This window comes from Triplophysa dalaica, chromosome 24, assembly GCF_015846415.1.
Source record: "Triplophysa dalaica isolate WHDGS20190420 chromosome 24, ASM1584641v1, whole genome shotgun sequence".
NCBI classification, from domain to species: domain Eukaryota; kingdom Metazoa; phylum Chordata; class Actinopteri; order Cypriniformes; family Nemacheilidae; genus Triplophysa; species Triplophysa dalaica.
The window spans coordinates 7885026-7912007 of NC_079565.1; the positions used below are offsets into that span (position 1 = coordinate 7885026).

The following is a 26982-nucleotide window of genomic DNA, read 5'->3' on the forward strand; positions in this document are numbered from 1 at the left end:
GGGCCCTTCACAAAGGGATTCAGGTGTACACTTTCGTTTGGAACGCACCTAAGAAAAGGGGGCCTATTCGTGAAAGGCCCTTTAAGGGCCCATAAATGCAGTTTGGAAAATGCCCTAGGTCACACTAGAAGTGTGCCTACAGAGTGTCAAACCTGCTTTGAAACAAGACAGCCTCGAATGTGACCTCTAGAGGATGCAGCCTTCCGAAACGAAACACAGCCATTGTGATTAACATTCAATCGCAACCGCTGTAGGCGTATAGTCAGGTTGAGCAGCGACTGACATTGCATGATATAATGACTTCATTACAACAACATACAGAAGACAGTAACCCAAAGATTTACATTTAGTCATTTAGGAGACGCTTTTATACAAAGCGACTTACAGATGAGATAAACAATGGAAGCAATTGGAACAACATAAGGACAAAAACAAGCAGAAGTGCAATAAAAAAATAATCTCATATAGCCTACCACGGTATACAAAGCTAAGTTTCTTTTTAGATACCAGCAAGCTGGCTTTAAAAGATGGTGCTTACATTTATTGGTTTACAGAAGACAAAAAATGGAATGGAAGGAGAATCTTCCTAATATAAGAAATGCGAAAGTAAGGCAAAAGGTGTATTAGGTCACGTTGTGATAGACAACACATTGTATACAAATTGTTCTTAAACATGTACAACAATTAAAATTGTATAGTTATCGTACCAATATGGACCAAAGCGTCAGTTAGTTAAAAATAATTACATGTTGTATAGAGTCAATTTACACTAATTGATTTAAACTCAGTGGCTTTGAAGAATGTTGCACTTACTTACAATCAGACATCTTTGTGTTTATCTGACTGTAAAACAACATTTTGCAGACGCTCTCAGTACAGTTTATCATTCAAAGCGGTTTGAAGAAAACATGCCACCTACACAGACGTGTTAAAAGGTTTGCTTACTGAACATGAGATTTAATATGTTTGTAAATAAGATAAAAGCGAGGGCCAGCCTGCAGTCACTTAGATTAATACAGTGTGATTAACATTTCACTCGTAAATTCCATAATAAATAAACAAACAACATTTTAAAGTAATAACTTCACTATGACAAAACGTGAACGACAGGTTCAGTTTCGTAATATAACTACGGTGGCCTCAGTACAAATCATTAAACGGTTTGGAGTAGTTGAACAGCAGATAATCCATGTAGTAAAAGTCATACACTCTCTGTCTCTCCGTCACGTTTAACTGTGCAAAGTATCTCCTCATAATTTCCGAGGACGTTCTTTCTGCGTTAGGGTTTCTGTCTTTGAAAGTAGGGAATGTTAAATTGGACGGCGCTCCAAAGCTTCTCAAAAGGAAGTTCGCCTCTTCTTCCAAAGTCTCAAATTTTCCAATGAAGTCGTAATCCAGCAGGCAGGGGCTACAGAGCTGGGCTACAGGCATCCAGTGGATGTCCATGCCGACCGGCCTGTGCACGTCTAACAAATACTGGATGAACTCCTTAAAGGTGACGCCCGCTCCCGTGCTTAAAGCTACCTGAGTGGCGTTTCTACGATATCTTGAAATGATGGCTTTCCCAAACACCGGGTGGTAGTATGAGTTTGGACTCTCAAATTTATCCCTAAAAGCAGACACTAGCCTTTCAAAAGGCTCCCTCAGGAATATGACTTTGGTGTAGGTCTTTAAACGTTGGATGATGCTTATGTGATCAAAGGAGTCCAGGCGTTTAAGGTGATTCCCGTTATGCACCTCATCATGTTGGATCTTCTCTGTGGAGGGCGCGAGACCTTGGAGGACCATGAGCACCCGCTTCCAGTTAGAGCAGCCTGCCTTTGGCACCTCACAGTACAGGAGTTTGTGTGTGTCCTCCACAAAAATACGCGACACGTGCATGCGGGTTACAGACCTTTTAGTGGCCCCACCTGTGTATTTGGCACAGACTTCCCTCATAAGCCTCTGACGTACCTGCTGTATCCTATTGAGCCGCTCTGTGCTGTCCCGGTTTTGGCCAGGAGGGTCAGTGTTGAGCGGCTGGACAAGCGTACCGCTCTTGAGGAGGAGTTTACGGTGTCTTTTTGTGACATGTGCAGCGGTGATGTCTTTGGGATTGAGTAGAGAGGTACGCCTGGCCCACGGGAAGACTGGAAGTGCAACTGGGTGGGCGGGACTGGGGAAGTTGTCCTCAGTTGGATAAGACCACTGTCCATCTTTGTCAGAACAATGAGAACATTGATCCTACGAATGAGAGAATAAAAGTGTTATCGGCAACAATAGTTACATCAGGCAGGGTCTTATTTTAAAAGAACACACAATTTTGCGTTGGTGCTCTCACAAAATGCAAAAGGGATTTTTTAAGTGTTGTGTCTCTATTGGCGACCACCAAGTGGTGCCAGTGCACAAAAATTCAGCACAGCCTCTCACAGTTCCTTTTTTCCATCACCAGTAATGTTCAACTACACTGAGGATGCTTTACAATTTCAGTTTTGAGCCGAGCAAATGCAAAAAAACAATGTTATAAATAAATTTGCACATTTTGTCAGACGGGATAAAAAATCCGTACCTTTCTCACAGGCTGTACACGGTTGAATATGACCTGAGCACCTGAGGGGAAAGAAAACGACAGAAAATCAGAATGACATTTCGGGTTTATCCATTTTTACAACCCGTGTACCATGAAAGTGAACTTTTAGGTTCAAGAATTTCACTGGACTGCTTGCATTAACCACACAGCCACGGGAAAGTGAATTAAATTGAAACCTGCAGCCCGTTGTAACGTATTAGAATAAAGAACCATATGGCTCGGTGAAGTGGTGTCCTTGCCCTTGTTTTCCTCATTGAACACGGAGAAAGTAAAGAGAAAGGGCGGGCGAGCAGGCGGGCGGGCGAACGCATGTGCGGGTGAGGGAGGGTTGACTCCTGCAGTGGACTGCTAATGTCTGTGTGCCACTGCTTGCAGGAGCTCCAGATGGTCTCTCAGCAGCCTGACAAACATCATCTTGACATCAAAGGTTATTGTGTACGAACAGAGGTTTGTTTAAAAAATATCCATAAACTTATTCATTAGTATTCACTACGGGACCATTGTAAGCTGTTAAAGAACGGCTTACAAATACAGTTTTGTCAGTATTTATTTGAAGACATGTTGATCCAAACCTATATAATTTTATCTTTTGGGGGTAAAAAATGTTGATAAAAGCATGACCATAAAAGTAATTCATATGACTTTTGAGCTGTATTCATGAAGACTGAAGTCCATCTCAACTGAAGAAAACAGTTCATTTATAAAGTGTAATGAAAATTTAGCAGCATCTAGTGGTGAGGTTGCGAATTGCAACCAATTGCTCACTCCACCGCTCATCCTCCCTTTTGAAGCACTACAGTGGCTGACACAGAACTGATGTTGTCACATTTTCGCTTCTTTGCAGAAGGTGATAGTGTATTTACGAAACGCGTTCCGTAGACCTGTTTGTCCGTTTAGGGCTACTGTAGAAACAACATGGTGAATTCCATGTATGGGGCCCCGCGGTGTATGTAGATAGAAATAGCTCATTCTAAAGTAATAAAAACATAACGCTTTATTATGTAAGGTCTTTATACACCTCTGAAGACATAGTTATGTATATTATATTGCATTTCTGTAAATAGATCATCAAAAAAATTATACACTGGACCTTTAAATGTAGCAAATTGAACAGAAAATAACTGAACTAAATAACGCAGCTTTTTATTTAGAGAGAAAACTTCATGCTAATTTGTGTTTTGTATACACCTCTTAATAGTTGGACTTCAAACTGTAAATAACTTTTTAAGTTAAAAATAAACAAAAATCTGTTATTATAAAGATGAAAATTAAAACAATCTTTTTTCCCTACCCTGATTTGCAACGTTTAGCTTAAAATTATGATTTTAATTTATAAATTGGATTTAATGGAAAGCATCCTGTTATTTTATGTTTGATACACAGGCAAAAGTTGCAGCAACTTTAACAAACAAGCTCACTTTTTTCATTGTTTAACAGAAAAGAGCTATCAAACATTCTTCGAATAAACAACCAAAAAAAGGTAAGAGGTTTGGTCCCAGAATTCTAATTTTGGGGTGAAATATTTGCATATTAGCAATTAAGCACAAAAACATTTCTATTCTCTTAATATGCTGACTGTGAATTAACATTTTTGCACGAATAACAAAGCCCCTGACGGAGGAGAGCTTGCCGAACGCTGACTGGGAACACAGACCCTTGCTGTTCCCCGCTAGCACGGGACTAGATTGACAGAACTGCAATTCAAGGACTGTGCCGATGGGGAGATTAGAAGATGGCCTGAGTCATACTGAATTAGACTTTGTGGCTCCGGCACAAACGTCTCAATGTTCTGACACTGACCTATGGAAGGGCAGAGACTGGTATCGATTATACGCCAGAGCTACGACACATTTCGTTGATGGATTCATCTCGGGCTGTGCCCTGACATGGGTTTGAGAGATACAGCAATTATTTACAGACCAGGAGAACGAGATGGGGGAGTTGGCTACTTTTTCTCAGACACCTTTTCTTCTCTAATCCACCCGTACTTCATTTTGCCAAATTGCTTGTGATCAGCTCGCGTTCCAAACTGGGCTCTTTATTAGAAGTTTTTACAGGAGTCAGCATAAACCTACATGCATGATAACCCATTTAGGTACAGAATAAATATGTAATATAGATTTATTTCTATTTATACACTAACAACATTCTGTAAAACAATGTTATTTGTCGCATGGGTAAATGTGCCTATGTGTTGTCTGATGAGGTAGATTCTTGTAATGAGGACACCACATAGGTTTTTGCATCCCATAGAGGAGAGAGTTTGAATTTCAAAGAGAATCTGCAATATATTCATAGTCTTTCTTCTATTTTATTCATGGATTCAGAGTCCTGCTGGTGAGCCCCTTTCTTCAGCACAATTTGTGTCGTAATGTATAATCTCATTTAATCTGAGTGCAAACCTGTATTCTGAACCTATGGCATGTTACTGCATCATGGAAAGTGATTTGTCACCCACATTTATATTAAACCTGTATGTGATTCTTTCTTCAGTGGAACACAAAAGAAGATATTTTGAGAAAGGTGGTTAAAAAGTGGTGTTGTGTCCATATAATGGAAGTCAATGGGGGCCGGTGTTATTTGGTTACTTACATTCTTCAAAATATATTTTGTGTCCTGCCGAAGAAAGAAAGTCATTCAGGTTTGGAATGACATCAAGATGAGTAAATGATTCAGAAAAATTCACTTTTTTGGGTGAACTATCTTTTTAAAGAACAATATAATGTTAGCTTCCCCATAGACGCCTTTATAGACTAAGTGCATCTCTCAGCTGTGTACTTTCTTGTCCAATCTATACACTTTCCTCGCCAATAAAGGCATAAAAGATCAAAATAAAAATAATAAAAAAGCAATTCACAATGACTTATGTGCAGCAGAACATTATTAAAAGTGTGTAGTTGCTTCTCCACAAACGTCACCAAGCTTTATTGCAAAACTAATATCTGTTTTGCTCAAAGGTTGATCAGTCTACAGACGCAGAGCTTCTGTGTTTACACCTTTTTGGAAAACTAATCTACCTATAGCTTGTACTTGATTAAACCGAGGATATTAACACCGAAACAACTGAACACCTAAACCCAGAAAGTGTTAAAAGTTACATCTAACTCTATCTGAGGATGAACATCAAGTGTATCTACAATCATCACAGAATGAGAGGATGAAAAGATAGCATGCGCTCTGCACGGATATCACCCAGCCTTGTGCGTTGACCCGACTGCACACAATTCTCTCACGCTCCACGGGTCTGCAAGATCTCTTACTTGAGTGGGAGGAAGTGAGAGAGCAGAAGCGAAGGCAGGAGAGATTGTGTGAAAGATAACGGACGATCCCTGTAAACAGCTAATGTCTTTGCCTCTGTTTGCCTCCCCCCCGCTAGCTCTGCCAGATCACTCAGGTCTATTAGATCAGAGTCCCGTCAAAGACAGGCGACCTAAGCGACATGAGACGATGCAGGAGAGGGGCGATAGCTCACTGTGGGAGCCGACTGTTATGTAGCACTGCAGACAGCCTCGCTTGCAAAGACTTCACAGCTTATGAATAACTCAGATCCTGGGAAGAGTGCAGGAATACGGAACGAGTGATTCTCATTAGTTTGAGATATTCTGGAATGTTCTAAAATCCAAAGCTTCTTTCAAGGTTAAAGGGATAGTTCAACCATATATGAAGATTCAGAGCAAAACAGATATTAGGTCATTTCAAACCTGTTCTTATTAACATAAAAGTAGATACTTTGAAGAATGGTGGTAAAAAAACAATGGTGGTACCCATTAACTCGCATATTTTTTTGTGTCTGTACAATAGAAGTCAATGAGTGCCAATGTAGTTTGGTTCCCAACATTCTTCAAAATATCTTCTTTTGTGTTCTGCAGAAAAAGAAAGTCATACAGGTTTGAAATGACAAGAGGGTGAGTAAATCATGATAGAAATCTTCTTGTAAGTAACTCTAACTAAGTTTTAATATTATATTTTACATGATTATACATGCTCCGGTTTCCTCCCCTGGTCCAAAGACATGCATGGTAGGTTGATTGGCATCTCTGGAAAAATTGTCCGTAGGGTGTGAGTGCGTGAGTGAATGAGTGAGTGTGTGTGCCCTGCGATGGGTTGGCACTCCATCCAGGGTGTATCCTGCCTTGATGCCCGATGACTCCTGAGATAGGCACAGGCTCCCCGTGACCCGAAGTAGTTTGGATAAGCGGTAGAAAATGGAATGGAATGATTATACATGAAGATGTTTTTTTAAACGTGTAATGTGTGTTAATTTTGTATTTGCCTTCATTCCCCACGCAATGGAAAGTCAGATTTGGAACGCATCTGGCTAATTCGCCCTCAGCAGACTTAGCATAACGCATTACTTTGTTTATTAAGTAACAATGTAGCACATTTATTAGCAGCGGGATTCAACAGGGACGACATGAGATGGAAATCTGGGTCACAATATTTGATCGGGAATTCACAGAAAGCAATTTATGCCGTCAACCTGATGGGAATTTGTCCCAATTTTAGTAGGTAGCTGATTCATGTACATTCATAGGTTGTGAATCGTACACAAACGTATGATACTAGAAAAAAAACACCATTGAAGCCCCACCCCTAAACCTAGCGTCACTGGCATGACAGTGAATCATACCTGAATGTACGAATGAGATTGTACGAATTCATACGAAATAGCCAAAATTAGCCACCTTGTAAAATAGTTAAGACATTGGTCTCATTCTTTGACAAATAGTTAAGACATTGGTCTCATTCTTTGACATTGCTTTACACACAGTAGTCAATATTTTCACAGAATGTTATTAACATTATGCAGAATAATGTTATGTAGAAAACGGTAAATCTCTTTAAATGACTTAAGTTGTGCTTTCACAGGCAGGGTCACATATTGCAAACTTTAATGCACTTTCTTATTAAATTGACTTAGATTTGGAACAGAGTATGAAATAGAATATGAAATTCGAGTAACTCTGATCTTAACTCATTAAAAATTAGGATTTCTTCTCCCTAAAAACATTAAAGTAAAAATAATAATAACTAAAATATGGATTCTTTGCGCAGGAATATCAATATTGTGATGTAAGCCGTCACAACAATACTTATATAATATCAATGATTCCTCTATCCATCCAGTCACTTTTATTAGTACCGCAATAACGTTACACCTTACATTCCCATACGCTTGCTGAATCTAATCATTAGATGGAATAATTTAGCCTCTGATTTATGAGCTCTCTAATCTCAGATACTATAGATATGCATTAAAAATACTCCTTCACCGAGGCTTGAGCTCAGTCTTATAAAGTCGTACAGCTGTTGAGGCAAAGAAAAACAGAAGCGAAACGAGTTCCTGTCACATCCAATGTAAGAGGTCTTTGTTTACCACGCTGCAGCTTTCCACAAAATCAAATCAATATGTCATAACCATGGCGACAGTATCCGGCATGATGGGATGTTCTTGATATGACAGAGACAGAGTAGTGCTGTTTATGCCTGAGTGGCAAATGAATTAAAATATCAGGTCTTCTCATAAATTCAACAGGAAATAAAGGAGGAAGAGTATCCAGAGATAAAATGCCACATCTTTTTGAAACATCATATATCATAGAAATAACTTTGTTGAAAAAGTTTTATACTGATGAAATTAAAGGCCGGGCCAGACATGAAATATTTGACTAACCGTGTTTGAAAAGAGTTAGCTGGCAACGAAATCGACTGCATCTTTAAACGGGTATTCATAACTTCCTCTGGCTAAAAATAAAATCAGTATATTAAAAAAAATCAGTTATTAAGCAATCTGTTATTGACCGTATTAAAAAGGGTCTACTTACTTCAATTCGCAATGTTAAGCTGATTTGTAAGTTTAGCTATCAGATACAATGTTGTGGAAAATGTTCTTTTGATTTCAACCAAGATAAATCTGAAATTTAAACCGGATCTCATAGGAATATGCAACTATTTTACAGGGTGTCTTATTTGTATGAATTTCTACGTTGTGAATCGTTCGAAAAACGTACTACTACAAGAAATGAAGGAACAATGAAGCCCTAACCCAACCCTAAACGTCACTGGCGCACAAACAAATTGTACTAACATGTAGGAGGTACAGCATGTAGGAGCTGTAGCTCGGTGGTAAGGTTGTGGGTTCGATCCCAGTGGATAGCAAATACCTATGTAAAATGTATAGGATAAAGCAATGTCAGTCGTTTTGGATAAAAGCGTCTGCTAAATGTAAATGTACAAATGATCATACGAATTAGCCACATAAGTTACATTTTTGCAATGAGATGGAATTTCATGGAAATGATATGATACAAATTCAAGCATATATGGCAAAATAAAGGTAAAGTTCATGGATTGTAAGTTAAAAAAGAACAGTTTTTTACATAAGTAAACAGTCAGAAGGCAGACCGATTGTGTAAAGCCTTGTCCTTAATAAATTTAAGCAGTACCCACATGTCAACATCTTTATTTACACATCGCACAGTATGTGTGAGTCAACGTTGAAACTAATCCTCATGTTGACCTTACTCTAGCTCTCTAATGCACCGTGAAAAACTGAATTGTATGCGTGTCTGTCCAGGTTACAATCTGTTATTTGTGCAACCGCTAAATAAGAAAGACTTCAGTGTACATAACTGTTAATGACAATAAGCAAATTGGTGTGTGTAGTAGAGTAGGCGGGGCGAGACCGTGGTTCGAGTCCGGTGAGTAATTGTGAATGAGCGCCAGCTGTGCGCACACCGGGCTCGAATCACGTAGGAGATTGGGAGCATATTAAAGGAACGAGCGACCGGACCGTCGAGAGAGGACCGGGCCCGAACATATGTTAAGTTTATATTTATGTTCTTGTGTTTTGTATTTATGTTTTGTTCGCCGGCGGTCGTCCGGCTGTTATTATTTGTATTAAATCTTTGTTTAAATGTTTGCCGGTTCCCGACTCCTTCCTTCCCTTTTATGGAGATTTATTACAGTGTGTTACAGATTACTCTCACTTTTAAAAACAAACTAAACCTCAGGCTGTATGTGGTGCTAAGTTTATGTGGTGTGACTGCACGTTTATAAGCAAAGATGGGAGAAAAGAAAACCAGAAGATAATCATAAAATTGCTTCGTATTGCACTTCTAGTTTAGTATACAACTAGTTTAGTATTGTTTTTTGTTTATACTGCAACTATACTACAAGTCTAATATGTAAGTTTATAAGACTTTACATAAAACTGTGAAAAAAGTGTTTAGTAGGCTATCAATCCAAAGAGTGAAAATAGCTGTGCTTTTTTGCTGGTTGCCGTAATGGTGATGAGTTGTCTCACAAAAACAATATATTGGATGACATAAAAAAAAGTGTAAAGACTGATTACAAGTAAATGCCAAATATTCAATAATTTTAAGAATATTACAATGAAGCGAAAAAAATTATATAATAAAAAGAATAAAAAGTTATGTAATGTAAACGTAAGTAAAGTAACATGAAATAAACAAATAAAATAATAAAAAGTAACTTAACGTAACGTAAGTAAAGTAACTAAAATAAAATAGTTATGTAATGTAATGTAATATGACTTAACTTGAAGTAACGTAACGCAACGTAAAGTAGCTCAAAGTAAAGTAAAAAAAAGAGACAGAACAGAAAGTACCGAGCAAATAAGGACACAACACAGGCCGGACTGAAAATCAGGTTCCCGACAGCTCTTTCATTTATCACATTTGCTCTTTTCTATGCCACAGCCCTGACCATCCTTTGAGTTCTGTCTGAGAATTCTTCAGGGAAGTGTCGAGAATGGGCCACTTCCAAGATTGCTTGAACGTTTACAGAAATCCAAAGCACAGGATCCCGAATGTCTCTCTTTCACGCCGTGTGAATGGCCCGTGACAGACATACAGCCTGCCGGTACATGAATATTTATACCTGGCAGTCTAAGAGTAAACATCTCGGGCTTCCAGGAAGTCAGGAAGGGATGGAAAGGGTAAAATGAGCAAATCACAGAAAGATTGAGTGATGGGGCTATAGATTTTGTGATTGATTAGAATGGGCAGCGGTTAGGACGAATGACCTGATGGATGTGGTTGTTAAGAATGTAATTTGCAATTTGTGTCTGGATATTTCCCACTCAAATCCAGCCTATTTTCAGATGCATGTCCTCCGCTCCCCGACGAACATGAGGCGGACTACATTAAATTACCTAAAAGTGATATACAAACTCGCATCTTATTTAACAGATAGCGTTTCAATTTAAAACTAATTTCATCAAAGTTGTTGTCCTTGGCTAACCTGGACGTTTCAGAAATCTGTTAAGAGACTCATCTATTGTAAGTTGTTTACTTGTTTACTCCTGTTGTGTAGCAGCCGGCCCCCTGGTGGCCCTACCGTCTGTTGCTAGACACTATGTCAAGAGCCGGTGTGTGCGATACCTGCCGTTCTCCTTTCTCAGCACGGGCTTCTGCTCTCTCCAGAACTTCATAGTTTCATTAACACAACATAAAACCTGAATAACTTTTCAGGAAGAGGCGGAGTCATCGTCAAAGTCTAGATCCAGATCATAACCCAACCCAAGACCTAGAGTAAGACCTCTTAGGGAAGTAAAGCCAATGACTCCAAATGGAAATGTGTTAAAGACACGATGCGAAAAAAACCCCCCCAGTTATTTATTTTCATAAATATGAGTGCTGTAACCAAGCACCTAACAACTATACAGAACACCCTAGCAACCATCAAGAACAACCTTGCAACCACATATAAAGGAAAAAAGTAAAGTAAGCATACTTTAAATAAGCATTTCGGAAGCATATAAAAGAACCTTTCTACAATTGCATAACAACACCCTGGCAACCAGCCAAAACAACTTGTTGGACTTGATAAGCAGATTTAGATCATGTCATCATATTCAAGCCTTTTACAATCCAATACATGTCAAACTCTACCCATCACCCTCAGGTCCTGTTTTTATGGAGCTTGAAAGCTACAATATCTCCCGAAGGAGATCTCTGCACCACCTTTTGTTTGCACGGATCAATTTGAAGAAGTAATGAAAATGTATTATTCCATGATTGAAATTCACATCGACTCACAAATAAGATTAATCTGAGGTCCGCACTTTCCCTGGGTGACAGGATTTGAACATTTCTCCGGCTCTGATAGGTCCAGGCCTCTACTGACCTTGAGGCGATTCTTAAGGAAACAGTGAAATCTCTCTGCTGCTGCATTGCAAAATAATTCTATATTAAAGCCAAAAACCTTTGCCTGCCCAACAAATTTCATACTGTTTCAATGGAATCTTCGTAAAATGTCTCTCTCTCTGGTAATGAGATTGCACTGGATATTGCTGCATGCAGAGACATGAGGATTGTTGTGTGGCTGAGAATATATATGCAGCCAATCAGAGTGTTGAGTTCTTGTTTTCCCAAAACATAGGGTCAAGATAAGGCCAGCATGAAATATCTCCTATCTAGCACACTTACCGTGGCAAACCATACAGTATTAGTAACCATGTCTTTAGGAAACAATTTTGAGACAGCTCCCTCAAAAATGTGGAAGATATTATGTGACCATTTATTCACTCTGTGTTGTTCTTTTTTATTTTAATTTGAATGTTTTATTAAATTTTTTATATACAGTGAAAAACATTAATAAAGCACTAAATTCGTTTCAGCATTGCTGAATTTGCTATTTATATGTGTTTTAAATGATTATTTTATGTTTATGTTTCATTCTGTGAACTCCAGACAACATTTCTCCCAAATTCTGAATTAAACATCATTATATATATTATTATATTATAGACCACTTCGGAAGGTGAAAACAAACCTGGTCCAACGCTAGTCCAGAAGAACTAACTGTTTCAGTTTTTAACACCACAAACAGTACAAAATACAACCATAATCAAATAAAATACTTTGAACATTCCACTATTTATGAAAGATTTAAAAAAAACAATAATAATAAAATATAAAAATAAAACTGGAAGTTGGTCTATATCTGAAATACAAATATTGTTTTTATTTACATTTATTTTGGGGAAAAGTAAAGTTAAACAAAATGGTTAAAATGTTTTCATATTTTGAATACAAGAAAAAATCTTATTTCATACTTATATATAAGTATATAGATACTTAATAACTATAACCATGTAATAGCTGTAAACTCATTCAGTTCAATATCATTCCAGCTTGCGCTTTTATGGCTCTTTTAAATGTCCTGCTTCACAACTCTGACTCAAATATGATATGCGATTATGGTGCAAAAAGTAGGAAACAGTCACACAAAAAAGATGTAATACAGTGAAATCTCAGTGCAGCAAGTGAGGCCCTCAGTACCACAGTTATTCAATCTGTACCACAGTAATTCAATCTGTTCATTTAACCAGAACTTTGCTGACGAGACTCAAGCTAGCGACTGCTGACCAGTCATATATAATCTGCATTAGGGCTATATTTTATGTATCTCCATCATTTATGTGCTCCCATGCTATGTTTTCCTACTAACTGCGGGCCTGGAAATGCTGTACGTCTGCCTAAACATTCTTCATCAATACGACAAGAATGTGCAGTTGTAAGCGGCGACTCGGGCGAGAGCATCAGAGTGAGCTGTTTCTTTGGGGAAAAATGGTCCTCTAAAATACTTTCTCCATAATGAAGGTGATGAATTGGGAAAACCTGCATTTGTGGTGTGTGAAGTTAAGTGACCATGGAGAGTGCAAAAAGTGAGTCTGCAGTGATGTCACCGTTAATGTTCGTTGACATCATGAATCAAGCGCTAATGATGTCATAATGCCATGACCTTCACATAACCAGAGAAAATGTGCCACCCACTAAAATTACTCACTCAGCAGGTAACATCTAACTATCTATCCATCCATCCATCCATCCATCCGTCCGTCCGTCCGTCCGTCCATCCATCTATCTATCTGTCTGGAATTACAATAAATCAATAAATTAGTCATCTATCTACCTTCATACAGTATCATTACGTTTTTCTTTGAATTGCTTCAGGATTGACGAACGAGCATCTTTTGGAAATACAAAAGAAATCCTGTTTGAGAAGATCATAATCTGGGACAATCTCTGTCTTCTTATAAACTCTGAATGTTTCAGACAGAAAGAGAGATGTTGGTTGTCAAGCATCATCAGTATTGTGTATGGGTGAGAGAGAGATCAAGCTGTAACCCAACACTAATGATCTTCCCACTGTTTTGCTCTCAAAGGCGCTCTTCATAAATCGAACATCAGCTTTATGACACCCGCCTAAAACACTCCCACTGTACATGCATCTGCGCGTGTATTTGAACTGAGCAATGAGTCTGAATTTATGATATTAGTAAAAAGGGTTTACATGCTAAATGAAAGCATTCTGGGGATGAGCACCCCATTTTCTAGGCTCAAGTCAATCTCATTTAAGAGTTTAGGAGACATCAAAGGCCTTCGATGGTGGCTATGTGTTTGGAAATTAAATGAGGATGGCACACATTTCAGTAATAGGCTGACCTCTCGTGACCGATTTCCAACCCTACGGCCTTAAAAGGATTGATGCTGAAAAGAGGAAAGAGAATGATGGGGAATCTGAATATCTTCTGGATAACAAACATATAATTGTCTCACTATAGGAAGAAAACAGGACGATTATTACATCACATTTATCCATATTGAGACATTGCGATGTAACACAAAAATCGTCCTATTATTTTTTTTCCCAAGGTCCAACTATCATTTTGTTTTCCACCCTCTATTATCCCTAAATTAAATGAGCAATTACTCACTATTTTTTGCACTTACGCATCTCTTTGCATGTGAAATAAGCAGCGGCACATCGCTGTGACCTGCGGGATTCCTGTTGGGTCCAATATAGCTTTTAACTACCCTGTCCTTCAATAACAGCCTATTTGCAAATCCGGCATAACATTGTGACAGATTCATAAAACGGTCTGTGGTTGGGGCTTGACCCCCCCGTGTATAAGCAATTTGAAATCTGCCATCTTAGCTCAAGAGAATCACAGCTGTATATGCACCAATCAAACCCAAATGCCATATGACTAGTTATTCTGGGACTGCAGGAAATGACATCACAAGTCATGACAATGTTGACTGGTGCCACAAGAACGCGTACGGTCCTGAGCCCTCCAAACTGGACCTTGCTAGCAGTCATACCTTGACTCCAAAAGTAATAAACAACACAAATTCGTTCTACTGCATACATTCATTCTCAATGTGCGGTCTGGCAATTTCTAAACTACACATTTACCGAAAGCTTTTCATTTCCATCTGGACTAACAGCATTTTTAAATCAAACTCTACAGCTTGGTTCTTTAATGAGCTAGAGAGTTAGATGAAGAGCATATTTTTTTTTTAGCCTCTTGTCTGAACGGCATTGTAGCGTAGAAACACATCTATAGCTCTCATCTCAAACTTCAGTGTGGGCCAGCTGTGCGCAGAAGCGGTCCACACTTGGATGGGTGAAAATAATTAGGTGCATGTCACTAGAAAGTGGGCTGTGGCACACCACTCTGAGGACGTCGGGCCCTACAGTAAATTAAATCTGGAAATGCCAAGCATCCAATTTCTTACTGTTGCCATTACGGTCAGCCACCCATATCCATTTATCAATTTTAGCTGGCGACGCCTCATTGCTGTACATCACGGTGCCGTCTGTAAGAAATCTGTAAACAGGTCCAGTGCACAAACCTCTCGTAGAGTGACGAACTATGAAGGAGGGGATGTTAGATGTGCAGATGCGCAACAAAAATACATACTGTACACAGAACTCACGTATACCTATTTGGACTGTAGTAAACTATAATAATGTAGACTATAAGTAAAATGTAACAATCGCTTAAAGAACCCATGCAAGTAGCCTTTACTTGCGGTATAAAAACAACTTAACTAGTGTAGTGAGGGTATAACTGTACCTTAATTCAATAAACTATCACGTTTAAATAACTAATATTGAACTATTAAACTGTCAGTACACGTATAAGTTCACTTATAGTATAGTTTTAGTAAACTAATTCTGTTTACTAGAGTTACACTGAAATTATACTTAAAAGTATACATGTATAAACCAAAAAGTCTACCAATTTAGTCCCAGGTAGTAATAGTACACTTACAAATATACTACATAAAGTATAGATACACATATACTTGAACTTGAGGTCATTTTTACGTTAACTTTTGGTAAGGTAAGAATTTGATAATATATCAACTGTATAAGCATTGTGTGAGCATTACCTTGATGGTCATAACCCTAGAGTCCTTGAGGCCCGAGACAAATGATGAAGATGTACATCACCCCCTAAACTTCAGCTCCATGAGCTCTGGACAATGTTCCATGTTGTTTCCCCTTTGACCCCACTGTACAGTACACTCACCTAAAGGATTATTAGGAACACCTGTTCAATTTCTCATTAATGCAATTATGGTGGTGGTGTAATGGTGTTGGGGATGTTTTCTTGGCACACTTTAGGCCGCCTAGTGCCAATTGGGCATCGTTTAAATGCCACAGCCTACCTGAGCATTGTTTCTGACCATCTCCATCCCTTTATGACCACCATGTACCCATCCTCTGATGGCTACTTCCAGCAGGATAATGCACCATGTCACAAAGCTCGAATCATTTCAAATTGGTTTCTTGAACATGACAATGAGTTCACTGTACTAAAATGGCCCCAACAGTCACCAGATCTTAACCCAATAGAGCATCTTTGGGATGTGGTGAAAGGGAGCTTCGTGCATCCCAAAAATCTCCATCAACTGCAAGATGCTATCCTATCAATATGGGCCAACATTTCTAAAGAATGCTTTCAGCACTTTAATGAATCAATGCCACGTAGAATTAAGGCAGTTCTGATGGCGAAAGGGGGTCAAACACATTATTAGTATGGTGTTCCTAATAATCCTTTAGGTGAGTGTATATCCACCATCACAGAACATTCATTTATATCTGCACACATCCAAACAAAATTTATTCTGGGTTATGTTACAAGTACATACAGACATTTGTGAGCATCTTATGACCTACATTTGGTAAACTAGGGTATAGTGTTTTAGTTAAGGACATACATGAAAATCAATGAGGAGATTAAATTAGTGTCCGCAATAACTAAAATGCATTGTAATGGAAAATGCTAAAATGCCCATGACTTCATCTAATGTTTATTAAGGACATGCTGATTACAAGTAACGTGTAAACCTAATTTTTCAGAAAAAAGGGCTTAACCTTAATGGAAAAAGATGTGCAATTATGCATTCCCTCTAAAATTACATTTGCAGGCCTACATTAATAAAAAAAATCACTGAGTTGGTCAAATCACGAAATGCGACTTGCATGCCATAATTCGGTTAAGGAGATGCTGGGACTCATCTCTGAACACTTTATGAATCCTTTAACTGTAACCCACATCCATAAAATGACAGCGTAACACATGATGTAGATTAAAAAGGTTGAGATATATCACATTTATGAGTCTATCTGCTGCCTCTGAACGACGATTAGAGCTCCGCTAACAATGGAGTTCAATCCAGACCACTGCTTTATAGCGCTAATAAAGCTGACAAAAATCTAACAAATCATGACCATTTGGAGCTATTTTACTAGTTTAAATGGAGAAAACTAGCATTTAGAGACATCTCGAAACTTTTTCAAGGAAACCGAATGCACGTTTTGTCCTTTGGTTATTGCTTTGAACATTCACTTGCTTTCAATGACACAAGACAAGTGATGTTCTGAGGTGTTGATATAAACTAATTAAAGTAGCAATCTTCAGTTACCCAGCAACATCATCAAACTGTCATGTCTTTGAAAGATTATCATCTTTAGGGAGTTAAAGACATAATAATTATATGGTAGGAAATACATGTACATGGTGGTCATTGAAATGAAGCAAACACTTTTTTCTCTTCAGTTTAATTAGCAAAATCATCGACTGCAACCCTCTTCGGTCCGAGCCATTTATCCACAGTAATTTAAAATATGACATTTAACTGACATTTATTTCTAGATGCGAGTCTTTAACAAGTCGGCATGCAACAAATTAATTAACGGTAGGGGACAATATGACAGGATTTCACACGTTTACAACACAAGGTGAATTTTCAAAGATCACTCAGGCATATGAATCCAAAGGTCGTGTGCTAACTGGTAAAATCCAGTGTGGTGTGTGTATGACAGTTTTAAAGGAATAGTTCACAAAAAGATAAATTCATCATTTATTCAGCCCCATGTTGTTCAAAAGCTGTATATGACTCTTGCTTTTGTGAAACACCAAAAAAGATATTTTGAGAAATGTTGCAGTGTCCATAATGGAAGTCAATGGAGGCCAGTGTTGTTTGGTTGTCAGCTTTCTGCAAAATATCTTAATACGAAAGTACTGTGAGTCATGCAGGTTTGGAATGGCATGATGCTGAGTAAATGGTAAAAACTTGTTCAGTGTGAACAATATCTTTGAAACCCTTGAAACGTACATTTTGCAAAATCCACGTGTTTGATTGAACTTCCGTTGTGTTCATCCGACTGATGAAGATGACTCACAATTCCGAGTTCATCAAAAGGCTGTATCAATAAGATACCCCTGAACTTTGCCTGAACTACACAGTATGTGTTGAGCGATGGTGCCTTTTCTAAAGAAGGAGAATCTTTAAGATAAATCAGATAAAACTCTTACAGCTGAGTGGCTTACTGGGGTCAATCCCTCTTGTCCATTAAGATATCTTTCTGACCCTGCAAACCGCCCGTTGAACTGTTTGTCTTGAAAAAAATCGTTGAGTTATGTCATTGCTGGTTGCAAAGATAATGCATTTCAGATGATCATATAATCACCTTATGTATGACAATGCTATCGATCCCGAGTGGCCGGGGGTTGGGGTCCACACAAAGCCCTGTAGAGATTATTATGTTTATTAAAGTTTATGGGAAAGTTATAGCAAAAGGAGACGCTGGCAACACAGGTGTTGTGTTCATTAATATTGTTTACCTCACCTTGATATTTACATGCTTTGCAGTAAGTCTCTCATAAACAAGCCCTCAAGCTTCTCCCACCATGAATAAATGGTTCCTCCACAAGCCATTTGTGTAGCATCAGCACATTTCCGCTTGACCTTGGAGGATAGCCGTAAGTCAATTTAGGCGGAATCATCATTTAGAATCTCTAAACTGGAAATTACACCACCAGACATTGTCATTTCTATGGGAAACATTTGTCTTGACTGTGATCACAACCATTAATAATAGTATTTGTGAGACCACTTCAATATGGCTTAGAGAAAAAGGACTTGCGATGTGCCTCGATTTGCCCACATGGAGTATACTATGCCATCAAAGTATGTACTTCAGCAGCGATGGGGAGAGTTAAAGATTACTGCTGTTACTTTTATAGATGTTTAAGTGTGTAGCAACTCCGTTACGCAATACATTATGGCCAATATCATCCAAAAAGTAAGCATGCTATGAAAATGTTTATTCATGTGCTCTATGTAGTATACTTCTTTGAAACTAGCAAAAAGAAATACACGTTCGTTCTTCTCAGAAAAAAGTCGATGTAAATGAGTTGTGTACTTAAAGTTTCCTAATGTTCAACTGTAAAAAGAACACATTTATCAAGAAAAAATGGGCCAATTGAGTCCCAAGTGGTATTGAAACAATACACAAGTGAGCTAGTACAGGTACTTATCAAGAATACCTAAAAATATACATAAACTTTGTTAAAATATACTTAATAAAATATATATAATTTGTAGTTTGTAAGGGCCACCATATAATGTATAATTCTTGAAATTTTCGCTAAATATTTGTATGTATTAGTGTATGTAGGATGCACAAAATGTACACACACAGTTATTAATAATAATACAATTACAATAATACAATGATAAATAATATGACAGTAACCAGACTAAGGGACACATGTTTGGTGACATCAGTTCTAGATTAAATCAAAGTCAGATATTGACGTAGTGGCCTCTTTCATTTCTCTTCCCAATTAAGCAAACACCCACTGTACAGACAGCAGTAACTCTATCAGTAGCCTCTGCTTTTAAAGACAAAGATTATAAAAAACAGTGGGAGTCAAGTCAGATACAGTATTACTGCCCTTTATAACGAAACGCAATACCCTTGTGTTCTGATACCACGACCGCCCAATACAAAGAGCGAGATTCTTTCCCTGTTAGCTTTCATCTATAAATACCCCAGCCACAAACCGCTGAATGTACCCAGTGCAGCACCCTTGACGGGGCACTGGAGGGGTTCGAATATCAGGATTCCTATAAATAAAGACATTGCAATTGAATGTTTGCCGCATGCTCACTGTACCCATCTAAATTAGTGCAACAACTAATGCATGAACAAACGTGAGGAATAAAGCAACCTGAATCGGCATGTCGAGTAATTCACATCAGTTAATTTAGCATTATATGAAAAGAATATTACCACCACTTCGCAGCTATTACAAGTGTCATGCTGTTAAAATTACAAAAACGTTAAAAAGTAGAAACCAGCAAGAGCTGATAATGTTAAAATGACAATACTGCCTGGCTTTCATGTCAGATCTAAAATGTTAACAAACATTATTCTCGTTGTTACCCGTGAGCATACGTTCAACACTCAAAATCTTTTTTCAAATGCGACGACCTCCATGCCCACCACTTTTAGTGGGTTTGAAAGAACGCTACACGAAACCATTAACAGATCTTTCTCTATTCTTGCTTTTCTACATGAATTCACTGCTGTCTGTGCTTGGGTTAAAAGACTTTGTGAGATGCAGTGGTGGGAGTGCTATACTTTGACTTATCAGTGCGCTGAGCTGCTTTTATACTTATTACTGAATATGTTATTAAGGAATAAATACAGTCCGTTGACATTTCCTTACATGCTTCACCTGTATAACCATTGGGAGACGGAAATGCAGCGAGCTTTATTTAGAGGTGGATGTTTGTAAGTTTGGCCTTGGACTGCTCTGCCCTCAAAAACCCCCACCTTGCAAAACCTTGTAAGATGCCTACGGAGGCGGTATTTTTAGGGATTCATCTTTATTATGCTGCCTCCTTGTTTTGGCCTAATTCTAAGGCAGCATCACATTTATTCAATGCTGAGATGACAATCCCATAATTACCCTTGTGATTATTCAAAGGTGGTGAATGAGGTGAGAGAAATTGTTATAAATGTCAAGTTTCATTCACTACTGTACACTGTAAAGAAACACAATTTTACTGAATTTTTCTGTTATTTATTATACAGTTTTCCAAGGATAATGTAAAAAAACATATTTTTTTAGAAAGTTACTTGCTTTTTACCGATTTCAATTTATTTTTTAAATACGTTCAAAATGTAAAATGACAGAACAAGAAAATGTGGAAAACACATAATTTTACAGGGAAAACTTTTATGGTTTAAAATTTCAGTTTTTTTACAGGATTTTTTGTTACAGTTTATTCTTGAAAATACAGCCAGAAACCATAAAATTACAGATAAAGACTGTAAATTTGCAAGAACATGGGAAAACCCAACTGTTATTTTACGTTTTATTTCTGGCCCCCCACCTGACAGGACATTTCTGTTTTTTACAGGATTTTTTTCTCAGTTTAGATGCTGCCATAGCTTTCTTTTTAGGGAAGTCTTTAAATTTGAACCAGAGCTCCTATTGTGTGGTCTAACAAATGCATGAGCTGGAACATTTCAAAACAGGATCTTTTTTTTTTACCGTGGATCTTTCACCATCCTCTCTCTTCAACTGTATTAACTCATGAATTATTTAAAAATACTCACATGTAATTGGATTTGGAATCACCTAAAGAGGTTTATCAAGACATAATAACACAACGTAATGAGTATTCTGAGAACAGGATATAAGCCAAGGCTAGATATGAGATACACTTGCCTCAAAGCAAATAAAAGAACATCATATGTATCTATCGCACCACGTATACATTTATATTCACGGCCTGTAGGATCCTCAGAAACCGTAGAATAGTTCGCTCTGCATGGACTCTAATTAAACCAGGACTCTCCACCGAGACCCTTCCATGCAAAGACATGTTTGCTTGTGGATCCAAGACGGTGGAGTTTTTCGCACATCTCTCACCTCTTAAATTTTCAAACCTTTGGGAAAAATGTAATCTACAGCCTCACACATCAGAGGCTGAAAGGAAGAGAATGCTGTGATGTTATATAACATGTCTCACAGCTTTGTCTTGCCTTAAAGGCACAGCACGCTCAAAAAGAAAAATTCTGACATCATTTGCTCACCCTTACGTCAATCTAAACCTGTATGACCAAAAATCAAGTTTAAGTAACACTTTATAAAAGGTCTTCGAAATTGGTTATTTTGTTTTATTTTGTAATGCTTTTGGTCAGTTTGGGGAAAAAATGCTTTTTGAATGTTTTCCACATTATTAAGCACACATCATACTTTTTACTCCAGTAGCCATTTTAAAAATGGCTTTTAAAAACATATTTTTCTTTATCAAATGAAGTGGAGTAAAAAGTTAAATATATGCTTTATAATGTAGTGTAGAAAAGATTTTTCTAAGTAGAAACAGATACAGATACTTACTCTAAGTAGAATAAAAACACTCTGCAATTGTTTTAGTAATGAATTTGTTTTTAAAGTAAATTAAAAGTGCCTTTTAAGGAAGAAAAGAAATACCGGTTTTTAACAATATTGACATTATGTTAAGCCAGAGGAGATCTGCCCCCTCAAACCTTTTCTAGTTTTAATAACGTATTTTTCCCACAACTATAATCTTACAGAGTCTTTGGTTCCTGGCCACAGTCGCCTTTGGCTCGCTCACATGGGGCCTAAAACAAAACATGAAGTCTTACGATGAAGTATTCAATTTAAACTGCTCAACCGCGACCCTTTAGACATTTACAACGTCACTGTATGAGTTTCTGTAAGGCTGCTCTGCAATGATGTGTATTTTGTTATTGCTGTATAAATATCATGAAGGTGAGTATATCATGAGAGAACTTTCACTTTTTTTAAACCTTTAAATACAGTTCTTCAAAATCAAAAAATGTTCCTCATCATCACCTGGCTTGTTAAAGTGGCCTATGAAGATTATGTACCAATTTAAGCAAGCATTCACTTATAATATCTTGCCAGCTTGTACAGTAGGGCCACAGGTTAAACGCACATTAAAATATTGACAACAAGATATGCTAAATGGGAAGTCTAGTTTGTTAATGTTGCTGTATAGGTGGGCTTAAAATGGACTTGAATAATTGCTCCAAATTGCCTTGTAAATCTAGCAGGGCTGTAAGCGAGTATCGATCTTGTTTAAGTGGTGTGCAAAGTGAGCTCAACGGCAATGAAATTAGGAGGAGGGAATGGTCGGAAATGTACGTGCAATAATGTACTTCTTTATTATCCCATTGGCTGCGTATGGCTGTCTGAAAGCAAATCAATTGATTACCGTGTGACTGATAACATCCTTTTTTGGCAGCTCAGGCTCTTTGGAATGGCTTCGATGTAACTCTATAGTAATCACCTCATAATGGAGTGTCCATCACTGACCCGAGTAAGGTTCACTTTTAATGTCAATGGAATCTTTAAAAAATACAAAACCACAGCGCGATTTTTACTTCTACTCAACATAACGGACCACGTCTGCACAGTATCTACATGATACAGTAAGAAAAAATGGTGCATCTGAATTTCATTTACATCTCTTTACTTGACTTCTTCAAAGCCTTTTTTAACACATTCAAGCTGTACGTTTTGTCACTTTGCATTCTCTGGAATTCAAGCCCCTTGGTATTATAAGTACGGTGCTATATTGTACCAGCTGTGCTTTGCAAAAAAAACTAGCTTTGCAAACAATCCCAAGACATAATTGAAAAAAAAACCTGGAGTCATCTGAGGAAATATCACAAGAACACAAATTTAATTTTAGCAAGTCATCAGTTTGCCAAATGCGTCCCATAAAGGCATCCACAGCTGTAATTGCCAAATTTCCAAAAGTTTAATCTTATTTGATTCATCCTGCACAAACAGTCGGTGTTAATGAACATTGATATATACCTTCTCCCGGGCCTGTCTTCTTTTTCCTTTAATTCATGTTGGCCTACATTCATATTGGCTCAAACTTACCTACACTTTTACTGCTAAATGCTTTGTATAACATTACTGCAAATGTATGAGAAAAAAAAATAGACTACTGTGCCTTCTGTAACTGGCTTGTAATATGTGCTCATACTTTATGAAGCTCAACCAATAGCACATGGTGCTAGCATATCATGCTTTTGTCTAGACGGATCTATATGCAACGTAACCCAACTCGCACACCTACATTAACCATGCGCGCAGAAATCATTCCCTGCGTTCCATTCCGAAGTGATCATCCCTATGCCTTACTCTCTTCAAAGAGTAAAGCTGTTGATGTGTAAGCTCTGAAGAGGAGCAATAAAAACAACGTTGTTTTCTCTTTACTCGGACTAAGTGACGTTTTGTATGGTGTCCCCCCATTTCCCGAAGGGCCTTTCGGAGGGAAATATATTCAGTTTGGAACACACCTCATGTCTGCGCGCGCATGTGCCTCCTTTCTGCAATGTCATGGTTTTGTCTAGCTTCATCAAAGTCGATTTGAGAGAGAGTCGTGTCAACTCCGCTGGGGTCAATGCAACGTTTTTTTTCCCACATCAATGGCAGTTCATGGAGCCTTTCCTTATTTCCCAGAAGTTACTAGAAACACATGGAGTTGCAGCAGAACAGACCAACTGAGATGAACTTTAAAGATGTAAGATGCATACAGAATTTTTTTTATAAAAGAATTAAAAGAATATCCCTAGAGAGTAAAACAAATGCCGTAAAAGACCTGACATTTTTCTGGCAGCTGGGCCGACAGAAGAAAACTGTAAAATAACAGTTGCTTAACGTAAATTTAAATGTTATTCATGTTTTCTTAGTACATTTGTAGTCTTTTCGGTGATTTTACATTTTTACTGTATTTAAAAAAGCTGTAAAATTCTGAATTATATGTGAAATATCTGTAAAAAACTTTAAAATTACTTTTTCTTACAGTGTAACGTCCTGGAACTCTGGAAGTCTTTATGAATCACGTGACATTTTGAACTTCCATTGTCTACTTTCTCAACGGCTCTGACTTCACTCGACTATAAGTCACTTTGGACAAAAGCACCTGGCAAATACATAAAAAAGGGAAAATCTTTCTAAAATTACCATCACTTGATCTGTTTGGCCGGCAACATCTGTATGGCTACTCAACTTCCAGGACCCACCGTGTTAGTCAGATGAAAACAAAGTCAAGTACACAAGGTGCCAACAGTTTAAATAACCTCCTTAAATAATATATAACTTTGCTGCATTTGTCAAACTAATATATATTCATATATTTACCATATTTTAAAGTAGATGTCTGTGTTCTGGAACTTTTTATTTCAAGTGAAGTTTCACTGTCAATGATTCAGAGTCCACAGAGACATCTGTCATTGACTGGGCGGGTCAGATCAGAGAGTATGAAGAGACAGATCAATCAGCACAGGAGAGATAAAGCTGAATAGACTATGGGACTTCTTTTTCAGGGCACTATCGAACTGTTACTTAGCTTCCCTACCGATGAGAGCTTACACAAGCCTTGAGTCAATAGTAACGCGTTTGATTGAATCATCTCAGTTCTCGTCATTCCATAATTAGATTGTAATGCAACGACGTGCACTTCCGCCACTGTTTTCTGGGAGCAAAGACGTCTAAAATGTAATGCGTATCTGAAGTTCTACATATACTGTTTGTGTCGAGCTCGCGTCTCAGCTTGGGGCTTGTGTAAATGTTCAATTATTGAGGGCACTGCTGAATACTGTCAACTTGATGTGTCGGAATGATAAAGCGGGATATCTCTCATCTCCAGCAGAAACCCGTTTAGCAGTGTAAAGAACAAACTGCTCCTGAAATCTGTCTGTGCATACATGCATTACACATTCATCTGTGATTTCTGATCATTAAAGATGCTGGCAGGTATTGTTTATTGAATCCTGGAAATATGAAATGAATGCCTGAGAAATTTATAAAACTTAATACTCACATTGTGTGAAAAACAGAAAGGTTAAGTGATGCGCCAACAAACACCAGTGAAGCTGACAAGCGATTTTCTTTAGGAAGAGCTTTATGGTGACCCACATTTCCAAGAGACAATGTCGCAATATCTCCCCAGCGTATCTTGCAATCAGTGTAATATCATTCTCATGAGCTTCCACGCTCGGATAACAACCGTCCTCTGACATGAGATGGAAACAGACAATATCAGCTGCTTTTGATGGCTCAGTGGGGACGACGTAGAGAGTTTTAAAGCCCCGCAGCATATCACTTCAGATAAATCGAAAGATGGCAGTAATCAAACACGGCTTTAGTTCTTTCGTAGGCAGCCAGCGTGAGCTGAGAAATCACCTTGCCAAATAAATTCCACGGTGATTTCGCTGGATTCTGGAGTCCCGATATTTTGCTAGTTCTGCGAAAGTGTAAAATCTTGAGATTTCAGCTATAAAAACGGCACTGTGCTGCATATTTAAAGGGGTTTACTTTGCACAAAGTTTACATCACTTTGTAGTAACAGAACAGTGGTTTGGTTAAAAATAGTAATTCTATTATAAAATAGAAAATAATGACTCATATAATCATGCATCAGCATAATAAAAAGTCTTGTCAATCTTTAAATGGCTGCTCAGTTCATTTAAACATATTTTTTTTAAAAGTTCATATTTTGTGGCACAAATGTATCTGTTGCTTGGCAGAACCTAGTCAAACTAGACAGACGCCAACATGTGTGGTGTCAACTCATCCGCAAGAACCAATAAAACCAACTATGGAAGGTGAAAGAAAATATTACCCAAACTTTACTAAAAATTTAGTTCACTTGTTAAGAGCATTAACATGGTCTGTGCCAACCGCAAATGTTTGTGCATTGAATAATTGGCTTTAATGAAAATAAAATTAGTAACCAAACATCCATACATCCAATATTAGCAAATTACCCATTATAAATAAATAAATATTTACAATGTTTCATGTCGTTGCAGTGTTCTGTTTCTATTTATATGTTACATGTACATTTATGCATTTGGCAGACGCTTTGGATTAAAGCAGCTTACATTGCGATCTATTATACATTTGTATTTGAGTATGTCCAATACCTGGGATCGAACCCATGACCTCGGCATTGCTAAAGCCATGCTCTAACCACTGGGCTACATGAAACTCTAGAACAAAACAACACTCTGCGTCTCTAGACTAAATTGCATGTTATACAGACCTTGACTCTGTTGTTGAAGTGTCTCTGTGAGGTCCTGTAGGTGCAGCAGAAGGAGACCTCCAGCAGCTAACAGCAGCAGAAACCAGAAGGAGCAGGGGAGTCTCATAACCACTGAGCGCAGGAACCTCCGCCTTCCTCCACAGCTGGTCTCCAGCGTCCTCACTCTACCCACAT

The 26982-nt window shown here is 38.0% G+C and overlaps 1 protein-coding gene across 1 annotated transcript; it reads right to left on the bottom strand.

Annotated features, from left to right (window-relative positions):
- Positions 1-558: 558 nt before the first annotated feature.
- On the bottom strand, positions 559-26982 carry LOC130414359 (carbohydrate sulfotransferase 8-like). The gene is given in 4 exon segments (XM_056740214.1): positions 559-2223; positions 2549-2589; positions 26809-26970; positions 26973-26982. Coding segments are annotated over 4 exon segments (1296 nt in total). The 3' UTR covers positions 559-1140.